We start from the raw sequence: 10,881 nt of genomic DNA on the forward strand, positions 1-10,881 counted from the left end.
AGATGAACGGCAGATCGCGCAACACGGAATCCATGAGACGTTGGAAGGCTTGTGCTGCATTCTTCAGCCCAAATGGCATACGAAGGAACTCAAAAAGCCCGAAAGGTGTGATGACGGCAGTTTTGGGGACGTCCTGAGGATGCACGGGCACTTGATGATAGCCTCGGACGAGGTCTACTTTGGAAAAGATGGAATTCCCTGCCAGATGGGCCGAAAAATCCTGAATGTGAGGAATTGGGTACCGATCTGGTGTGGTAGCATCATTCAGGCATCTGTAGTCGCTGCATGGTCGCCATCCGCCGCCCGGCTTAGGAACAATGTGTAATGGCGAGGACCAAGGACTATTCGAACGTCGAATAATACCCAGGCGTTCCATTGTATGGAACTCCGCCTTGGTGGCCACGAGTTTACCAGGTTCCAGCCTTCGAGCTCTCGCATAAACGGAGGATCCTGTCGTGGTAATGTGGTGCGCCACACCGTGCCTCGCGACTGAAGAAGAAAATGTGGGCCTGGTGAGCTCAGGGAACTCACTGAGAAGACGAGAGAACTCATTTGGAGATGGGACTGCACAGGCAACTGACCAAGACATCGCGGTGCTTCGGTGGCAGGGGACCGAGTGAAAAGTGGAGGCACTGATTAGCCGGCAGTGTCGGACGTCGACGAGAAACCCGTTTGCGCAGAAGAAATCTGCCCCCAGGATGGCCTGTCAGACTTTCACCGTGATGAACTCCCAAACAAAACGTTGGCCGCCAAAACTCAACTGGACCCTATGCTTTCCGAACGTGCGAATGGCCGCACCATTGGCTGACTCGAGGGGGGGACCTTGACCGCCGGATTGAAGATCTAGCTTCGACGCTGGTAGGATACTGCACTGGGAGCCAGTATCACAGAGAAAACGTCGCCCTGACAGGGAGTCTGTAATGTATAGGTGTTTCCCTGCGGACCCGATGGCCATCGCAACTCCGGCACATGCCTTAGGCCTTATTGATCTTCTCAGAAACCGCTGGTTTGAGGTAGGTTTTTTTTTTGGTGAGAAATTGCAGGGCGGACGGCAATTTCTGGCCTTCATGCCGAAACAAGCGTGGTATGCACACCAGCCTGCAGGAGTCGGAGTCGGATTCGCTCTTGTGGGGGATGCGCGCCTTGTGGCTGCACAAGATTGTTGTGAGACGGTGAATATTTTATCCGCTTCCGTGGCGAGTTCAGCACAATCCGTGATCGCGGAATTGGCCAAGGCCGTCTGTACTGGCTCTGGTAGTTGACAGAGAAACAGCTCGCGGAACAGAAAACATTGCGATTCCGAGCCCAAAAGCATGAGCATTTGGCTCATGAGCTCTGAGGGTTTTGAGTCCCCGAGGCCGGGCACGGAGATAAGTCTGCGAGCACGCTCCGACTTGGACAGACCGAAAATCTGCAGTAAACGTGCTTTTAAAGCTTCGTACTTGCCATCGTTCGGTGGACTCTCGAGGAGGCTGACGACCCACGAGGCCGTGGCGCTGTCGCAGGCGGAGACCACGTAATAATAACGGGTCAAATCCGCTGCTACTCCCCGGATTGCAAATTGGGCTTCCGCCTGGAAAAACCACGTGGCCGGCTGTTGCTCCCAAAATTGCGGCAGTTTGAGGGTGACGGCGTTCGTGTCCATGATGTAACTTCAACGAAAATTGTTCGAAGAAATCGGTGTCACCAATGTAGGAACTGGGGTTCCTAGCCGAAGAATTGAGATCAACTCAGAAAATCAAAAACAATATAATTTAATGAACAAACGAAGCTGTACAGGAAACTGTAGGATACAATGCAAATAGGTCTGGTCTGCTTGAAAGCCTCTCTGGAAACTGCTAGAAGGTTCCGAGCTCAACTGCTAGCAGGTTCCGAGCTCAACTGCTAGCAGGTTCCGAGCTCTACTGCTAGAAGGTTCCGAGCTCTGACGTCATGACGTCATCACGTTCTTCCCACCGTTGAGAGATCACGTGACGGATGGCATGACGTCATCACGCGGAGTACAGGAAAGAAGCCCTAGTACAGTTAACAGATACATTAAAGGTGCAGCCCCCAGCTGTACTACATTGCTGTAAAAGGAATTATATACAATTGTCCGTAATCCTCTGGTAGTTCCCCCACACCAGTCTATATTAGGACAGTTGAAGTCCCCCATGATCACTACTCTATAGTTCTTGCATCTCTTTGTAATTTCTGTGCAAATTTGCTCCTCCATATTTTTGCCACTAGTAGGGGTACCTCTATTATTTCTTAACTCTAGCCATAAATATTCTGTCCTTGACCCCTCCAGGACATCCTCTCTCTCCAGCATCTTCATCTAACCCCATCAACATACCCTCCTATTCCTTTCTCCCTCATGTATTTATCTAGCTTCCCCTTAAATGCATCTATACTATTTGCCTCAACTACTCCATAAAGTAGCGAGTTCCACATTCTCACCACTCTCTGAGTAAAGAAGTTTCTCCTGAATTCCCTATTGGATTTATTAGTGACTATCTTATATTTATGGACCCAAGGTCTGGTCCAAACTGTAAATGGAAACATCATCTCTACGTCCAACCTATCAACCCCCTTCATAATTTTAAAGAACTCTGTCAGGTCACCCCTCATGTCTTCTCTTTTCTAGAGAAAACAGCCTGTTCAGTCTTTCCTGATGGATATAATGATAAGGAGCATCCCTACTCCAGCACAATCTGCAACTTACAATTTAACAATCTCTTCTTGTGCAGTTACGTATTGAATCTACAACACGCCCAGGACACCTAAAAAAAATAGGCCCCACAAATGCTGACACAGATTGGGCGCAGGACGTCTCACTGCTAAATTGGTCTGTTTACCGCCCGTTTTACACCCGAAAAAACAGGTGCAGCGCACACCAATTTCTACCCCGACGATTCTTTGCATTCTAAAGCCACAGCAGCCACGTTGAAACAGCAACTCCCCTCCTGTGTTTACAGCTATTTGTGTCCTGATAGATGATCCCGGGGTTTATTTTTGAAAGACGACATTTCTGTTTTGTTTCTTTCAGATACGCGAAATCATTCAAACGGTTCAAGGAGGTCACCCTCCTTGTAAGTGTTGATAAGGACCTGGAACATATCACCAGTGTTTCACTGATGTTCAGTTCAGCCAATCTGGTGGAACCCAAACTGAAACTGGGAATACTTCGAATGCAGCTGAGGTCACTGACCTACCCCCAAAGGTTGGTGACAGGGATTCTTGTAAACTTAAGCATTTGACATGGCAGGTGAAGAGAGAGAGAAAGGGAAGAGAATAAAATAATGGAAAGATGAAAGAAAGAACTTGTGTTTATATACAGGAAACTTTGTGCTATCCGGAGGTGAGCTATCCGGCAATCTGGAGCCACCGGCAAAAATCAGCAGCCGTTTTTTATTCTTTTTGTTTGTTTTTTTTGCTTTGTTTGAACAGTCAAACTGTGCAAGGTCTGTAGCTATAGCAACAGCTTCAGCTACAGAGCTTTAGGGCCACACCCGAGTGTTTAGAAGCTGTTGCTAAGCAACAGTGTTTGTTGTCAAATACGGAGATAAGTATCTCTCAACATTAACTCTGGAGAGTACAGCACTTTTTAGGCAACGGCAGCAGCTCGGTCCAGTGGGTGCCAGATAGCACAAAGTTTCCTGTAGCACCTTTCACAACCTCAGAACGTCCCAAAGCACCTCACAGCCAATGAAGTACCTTTTGAAGTGTAGCCACTGTTGTAATGTAGGAAATAGAGAGAAGGATCGAAAGAGTCATTCAGAGCGATAGAGAGAAGAGTGGAAGATAATAAAGAGAGGGGAGAGATGGACAGAGCGAGGGAGGAAGGATGGGAAGGTATTGGTTAAAGGGATGGTGATTGGTGAGTCCAAGCAGAGAGAGGGATGAAAACAGATAGAAAGGATAGAAAGCAGGAGGCACCGAAGAAAAAAAGAGGGAAAGAAATTGAATACCTGCTACAAGAATTATTTATAGATTAAGTCCTGGTCAATGACGAGTAAATTCATTCATTGACGAGAGAAACTGAGACTCAGTTCATCAAACCAGAAATGGTTATGGGGAGGTCTGATAGAGGTGTTTGAAATTGAGAGGTTTCCATAAGGTAATTTGGAAAGAACTGTTTCCACTGGTTGGTGAGTCCGTAACTAAAGATCATAAATTGACAAAAATACGAATTGGGGAGTTTTTTTATGCAGAAGGTCATAAGGACATGGGCTGCCCGGCCAGAAGCAGTGGTGGGAGCAGAATCTGGAATAGCTTTTAAAAAGGAAGGGGGCAAATATTCAGAATCATAGATTTATGCAGCACATAAATATGGGAACGGTAGCACAGTGATTCCGTTACTGGACTAATGATCCAGAGACGTGAGTTCAAATCCCACCACGGCAGCTGGGGAATTTAAATTCAGTAAATTAAATAAATCTGGAATAAAAAGCTAGTATCAGTAATGGTGACCATGAAACTACCGGATTGTCATAAAAACCCACCTGGTTCACTCATGTCCTTTAGGGAAGGAAATCTGCCGTCCTTACCCGGTCTGGCCGATATGTGACTCCAGACCCACAGCAATGTGGTTAACTCTTAACTGCCCTCTGAAATTACTCGAAGAAGGCCCACCACCATCTTCTCAGGGCAAGTAGCAGTGGTCAATAAATATGACCTTGTACAAATATTAAATAAAACTTATTTTTTCTTTATTCATTCATGGGTTGTGGGCATCGCTGGCAAGGCCAGCATTTATTGCCCATCCCGAATTGCCAGACCAGATAGGGGTGGCAGGTTTCCTTCCCTGGAGGACGTAGGAATTGCTAGGGGGAAAAAAACAAGGTCCATCTAGTTCGCCTTCTACCATCCACGATACAACAATAATGGAGTTGTTGACTAACCATAACAATCAATCTCTATCAATTAGTCGACAGCAGACCCAGACATTAGCTGAGGAAAACCCCCAGTGGTTGGAGAGCTTTAGGAACCATGGCCTAGAAATTCAGTTGTTTGCGCCAGCTGCTAGCGCCTTAGGAGGAGGAGAAGTGGGGCGCTAAGTGGCTAGCGCCCGGGCGCGGCACGATCTGCGCCTCTCACGAACTTCAGTTAAGATTTAGCGGCGGCGCAAAACCTTTGCACGCGCTCAGCTGCGCGCGCAGATCCTGACGTCATTTCATGGTGCAACGCCCTTTGTGCGCCCCGAACCGGAAATTCAGTGCCGCCGGCCTATTGTGCACCTGGCGCCCCTAGCGACTGGTAGAGGGGAACGGTTCCCAGTCGCTGCGGGGCGCAGGGGGCGCTAATTAAAGGGGACTCCTCCTGCAGTATAAATGGCAGCCATTTTGCACCACTCCTTCTTTGTGAGAGACGGATCTTTGGAGAGAGACAAAGGTAGAGAGCTTTCTGGTTTGGTTCAACACTCGCACAGGTACTTGTGGCTTCAGGCCAGAGCTTTGCACTTGTCTTTAACTTCAGTGTCATAGCATTGATTGGAAACATATAATGGGGGCTGCAATGGGTGGAAACATTGGGCTTCTCCATTGCATTCAAAGGGCTCAGAGACGCCGTGAGAGAGTGCCAGTCATGGCCAGACAGAGAAGGGCCAACAGGCATCGGCAAAGGAGGCCTTACCCACCCAGGGTATACCGCCAGCAGTTCTCATATCTGAACATGTCTGAGGAGCAGTGTGTTCAGAGGCTACAATACAGAAGGGTGGTGGTCACTGAGATCTGCCACCTGCTTCGCGGAGATCTGCAGCCACAGCTGAGGAGCAGGACGTCTCTGTTGGTGGCAGTGAAGGTGACGGTGGCTCTCAACTTCTATGCCACCGGCTCCTTCCAATCCGCTGCTGGGGACATTGCCAACATCTCCCAGTTCGCGGTACATTGCTGCATCCGCCAGGTGACCAATGCCCTTTTCAGAAGGAGACGTCAGTTCATCTCCTTCCCCATGACCGTTGACAAGCAGCAAGAGCGTGCAATGGGCTTTGCAGCATTAGCAGGCTTCCCCATAGTGCAGGGCGCCATTGACTGCACGCATGTGGCTTTGCGGGCACCTCTAGAGAATGCCAAGGATTACCGCAACTGGAAGGGCTATCATTCGCTCAACGTGCAGTTGGTGTGTGACCACAGGCAGCTCATCCTAGCTGTCAATGCCCGCTTTCCAGGCAGCAGCCACGATGCCTTCATCCTGTGCCAGACTTCTGTGGCAGACATGTTCGAGGCCCAGCCTCACCCACGAGGATGGCTTCTCGGGGACAAAGGCTATCCTTTGTGCACCTGGCTGATAACCCCGCGCCGTGCGCCCAGCACCCCTGCTGAAGAGGGATACAATGACAGCCATCAAGCAACCAGGAACATCATTGAGCAAACAATCGGCGTGCTGAAGCAACGGTTCCGCTGTCTGGATCGTTCCGGGGGAGCCCTACAGTACTCGCCTGAGCCAGTCTCCCATTTCATTGTCATGTGCTGCATGCTGCACAACCTGGCTATCCGCAGGACTCAGCCACTGCCAGCAGACATTGGAGGACCACCAGAGGAGGAGGAGGAGGAGGAGGAGGAAGAGGACCAGCACAGGAGGGAGGCAGAAAGTGCAAGGGCCGCCCGTCGGCGGCTTATTGCAAGTCGGTTCTAGGCCCCCTCTCAGGGAATGGCTTGTGCCAATGGCAGAAGATGAATGTAGCTGCTCCACAAGCCCTCAGCCGAGCAGGGCAACCAGGACTTGCAAAAGAAAGCATGGACAGTGCGATTTAAGAACATTTTTTACTGTGATACCTCTGTGCCCTTCCCACATGACAAACTAATGGAGAGAAACCCCCCCAAAAACACAAATACAGCAGTCTCGGCCTTTATAAGTAAAACAAATATACCAGTCTCGGCCTTTAAATATAAAACAAATACAGCAGTCTCGGCCTTTATAAGTAAAACAAATATACCAGTCTCGGCCTTTAAATATGAAACAAATACACCAGTCTCGGCCTTTATATATGAAACAAAACATTTGGCCACACCTTCTACTTTTCCCCTGCGAGGGTGATCTGTTTCGCTTCCGTGACTGGCCCCTACCCGCCCTGCAGCTCCTCCTCAATGGGACCCCAGTGGCTGCAGCAAGGCTGGGGGAAGGCTGCTGAGGGTCAGATGGTGAGACGGCAGATGTCCTTGGGGGTCGGCCTGGACCAGCTCTGGGCCTGGAGGGGCCGGCTGCTGACTGCTCCAACTCTGCTTGGGCGGCAGCAGTCTGCCCAACGGCTGGTGGCAGCTGCAATGGAGGAGTGACAGTGTTGGCTGCAGGAATGCTGCCAACCTGACAGATCACAGGCACTCCCTGGTCAGCTGATACATTGGCACGCGCACGGGCCAGCACTGCAGCATGCGCAACAATCTGCTGAGGCACAGACTGCTGGGCTGTTGCGGCACGGCGAGTGCCCCGGCGATGCCTGGCCGATCCAGCGAGTGTGGCAGCAGTTAGTGCCCGTGTGGCCCTGGTCTGTGTCTGCATGACAGCAGCCAGTGAATGCACGGCACAACTGAGCACTTGGCTAGAAGCCGCCTGTGAAGCAGCAAAGTCCTGCTGACTCCTAGCCTGTGCTGCCGCGAAGTCCTGCAGACTCCTAGCCTGTGCTGCACTGAATTGTTGCAGACTCCTGGCCTGTGCTGCCCCGAATTCCTGCACACTCCTTGCCAGTGACTCTATGGAGTCAGGCATCCTTGCCACTGCAGCCATGAGCTCAGTGTGCCTGCGCTCAGCCTGGGCGCCCATTTCCGCTAGGAGCCGCACCTTCTCTGCGCTCACTGTAGCAAGACTGGAGGCCACACTCACCCTCCGGGGAGAAGGCTGCTGAGCTTCCCCACCCCTCCCGCGTTGCTGCAGCCCGCTGGTCCCCGGAGCTTCACTATCCTCCGACCCTTCCCCCCTGCTCCCCTCCAGGGAAGACGTGTCACCATCATGGCCATGGGCTGCCTTGGCTGAGGGTGTCCCTGATGGTCTGGTTTCCTCTTCCTCCTCCTCTATGTCTGACTCAGACACAGTGCCAGCTTGAGGGGCCGCCTCCTTACCTGGCGAGTCACCATCTGAAAGCAGGGAGGCACAAGAGTTTCTTTAGAGTGAGGACAGGGCGGCAGTGAGGGAGGCATGAGTGCTACTGTGCACTGCATTGGTTCGATAGTGGCAAAGGATGCTGGTGTGAGGCGCAAGTGGAAAGGGAGAGGTCAAAAGGGTGATGACCTTACCATTGGTGCCCAGAACAGGGTCAGCATCTCCAGTGGCGACGGGGCCACTCAGCCGGCCTGCCATGATCCGCTCCACTCGCTGCTTGAGGTCACTCAGCTGTTTCAGGTCAGGACGGCCTCCCCCGGTCTGTCGCTGCTGTCTTCTGTTATGCGCCAGCTTGGCCTGCAAGAGAAAGGACAGCCTCTAAGTACAGTGTCAAGCCCTGATCTTGCCCGCACTGCCTCCCATGGTCGATTAGCCCTGACAGTGTCAAGCCCTGATCTTGCCCGCACTGCCTCCCATGGTCGAATAGCCCTGACAGTGTCTAAAGTCCTGAATGCGCAAGTGCTGCTGGATGAGGGCTGGCCATTAGGGCTTTCAGGCCCCTTTGACCATAAAGTGAGGTGCACATGCAGGGATGAGGAGGATACTGGAAAGGGTACTCACCCTGACAACCCGAGTGAGGTCGTTGAATTTTTTCCTGCACTGGGTTGGTGTCCTGCCAACCACGCTGTTGGACATGACCCTGTTTGCCACATCCCTCCATGCTTTCCGATATTCAGCGGGCAGCGGCCTCCTGCCACCCTCAGTGAAGAGGATATGGTGCTTGCGGTCCACTGCGCCAACCAGCAGCCTCAGGTCACCCTCGGCGAAGCGCTGCGCTCTCTCCCTGGCCTTCTCCATTCTCCTGGGCGTGGAGCTGTTCCAGAAGCAGTGTTCAGGCCTTGCCTTAGGGCTGCAGTGTGCAGGGCATGGCAGCCAAACAATTCCACCCTCCCCCTTTAACTGCTGACCGGCGCCTGACTGTCTGCCCTCAGTGAGCAACTCGCCGCACCTGCGCTGCGCCCGCCTTCAGTGTTTGCGCCCTGGATCGCCGGCTTAGCGCCTAATGATAGTCGTGCATCGCTTGCTTTAGCGCAGCACCAACCTCTTGGGGCGATGCAACTGAATATCGGCGAAGGTGGCGCTAAGTTGCGCCAGGCGCAAAAGTTAGCGAACGCCATGCTGTAGCGCCCCAAACGTGGCTATACTGAATTTCTAGGCCCATATGTCCAAAGTCACCTCTTCCTCCCGATCACGCTACACTTACCACACATCATGTCTCAAATTACTCATATACTCTGTCCCAATTCAGTGAACCAGTCGGGTTTTTATGACAGCCCGCAGATCACCAGAGTTATAAGAATTAGGAGCAGGAGTCGGCCATTCGGCCCCTCGAGCCTGCTCCGCCATTCAATAAGATCATGGCTGATCTTCGGCCTCAACTCCACTTTCCTGCACTATCCCCATATCCCTTGATTCCCTTAATATCCAAAAATCTATCGATCTCAGTCTTAAATATACTCAACGACTGAGCCTCCACAGCCCTCTGGGATAGAGAATTCCAGAGATTCACAACCCTCTGAGTGAAGAGTGAAGAAATGTTTCCTCATCTCAGTCCTAAATGGCTGACCCCTTATCCTGAGACTATGACCCATAGTTCTAGACTCTCTAGCCAGGGGAATCAGCCTCTCAGCATCTACCCTATCGAGCCTTCTAAGTCTCGATTTAACCTCAATGGTGAACATGGGAGCATTAGGAACAGGAGGAGGTCATTCAGCCCTTTGCACCTGTCCTCCATTCAATGAGATCATGGCTGATCTGTATCTTAACTCCATCTACCCGCCTCGGTTCCGTAACCCTTAATACTATTTGGCTAATAAAAATCTATCAATCTCAGACCTGAAATTTTCAATTGACCCCCAGCCTCAACAGCTTTCTGGGGGAGAGAGTTCCAGATTTCCACCACCCTTTGTGTGAAGAAGTGCTTCCTGACTTCACCCCTGAACGGCCTGGCTCTAATTTTAAGGTTTTGCCCCCTTGTTCTGGACTCCCCCCACCAGAGGAAATAGTTTCTCTCTCTCTACCGTATTGAATCCTTTAATCATCTCAAATACCTCGATGAGATCACCCCTTAATCTTCTGAACTCGAGGGAATACAAGCCTAATCATAATTTAACCCTTTTAGCCCCGGTATCATTCTGGTGAATCTGTGCTGGACCAATTTGAAATCACAACCTCGATCTCTTCTCTCGCTCACAGGCCTCATGTGTGCAGGTACGATATCGCCCTAGAGAAGGACGTGGAAAAGGAGTTTCGACCAATCGAATGCCAGATGCAGGAAATGTAGCGTGCGGGCATTCCCTGCATTGCTTGCTGTGTGTTCCTGAGCCCTTGTTCTTCAACATGTCTCCGTATATAGTCAACGCTCCCTGCTCCTTGTTATGTTTGATGCCAAAATGACCAGTAAAGTCCCATTGCAACCCAACCAATGACTGAGAGTTCTTCCTCTTTTGGCCATTTTTGCAAACCCATGTTTCCAACTTGTATCTGCAGCACTACATTTCAGCCCTGAGACCGTGAAGGGGTCGATTTTCCTCTTGGGGGGGGACCTCAGAATGGGGGGTCGGTTGCCTCACTGCCCCGTTAACAACAGCCATGCAGCCGGTGCCATTTTTGAAAGTGGTCCTACCGATGGGTGTCCAAAGCACCTGCCTGTTTCAGGCGATGGGCCCCTTTTAATATGGAAATCGCAGTCCTCTGGCGTAAATAGGACCCCGATTGTCATTTTAGGTCAGAACTGGTTGAAACCTCAACTATGCACAGGAACATAGGAACAGGAGGAGTCCATTCAGCCCCTCGAGCCTGTTC

General features: G+C 51.1%; 1 protein-coding gene across 2 annotated transcripts in view; it reads left to right on the forward strand.

Moving 5' to 3' along the window:
• Window positions 1-10,498, forward strand: part of LOC147107909 (lipase member H-like) — a 69,447-nt gene extending 58,949 nt beyond the window's left edge. For both annotated transcript variants that reach the window (XM_086007297.1, XM_086007298.1), the window contains 2 exons: window positions 3,029-3,202; window positions 10,273-10,498. In XM_086007297.1, coding sequence (XP_085863423.1) covers window positions 3,029-3,202; window positions 10,273-10,360 — 262 coding nt within the window. In that variant the 3' untranslated portion in view covers window positions 10,361-10,498. The remainder of the gene's footprint in view (window positions 1-3,028; window positions 3,203-10,272) is intronic.
• Window positions 10,499-10,881: the final 383 nt, after the last annotated feature.

This window comes from Somniosus microcephalus, chromosome 14, assembly GCF_052327205.1.
Source record: "Somniosus microcephalus isolate GS21.2 chromosome 14, FLI_Smic_1.0, whole genome shotgun sequence".
NCBI lineage: Eukaryota > Metazoa > Chordata > Chondrichthyes > Squaliformes > Somniosidae > Somniosus > Somniosus microcephalus.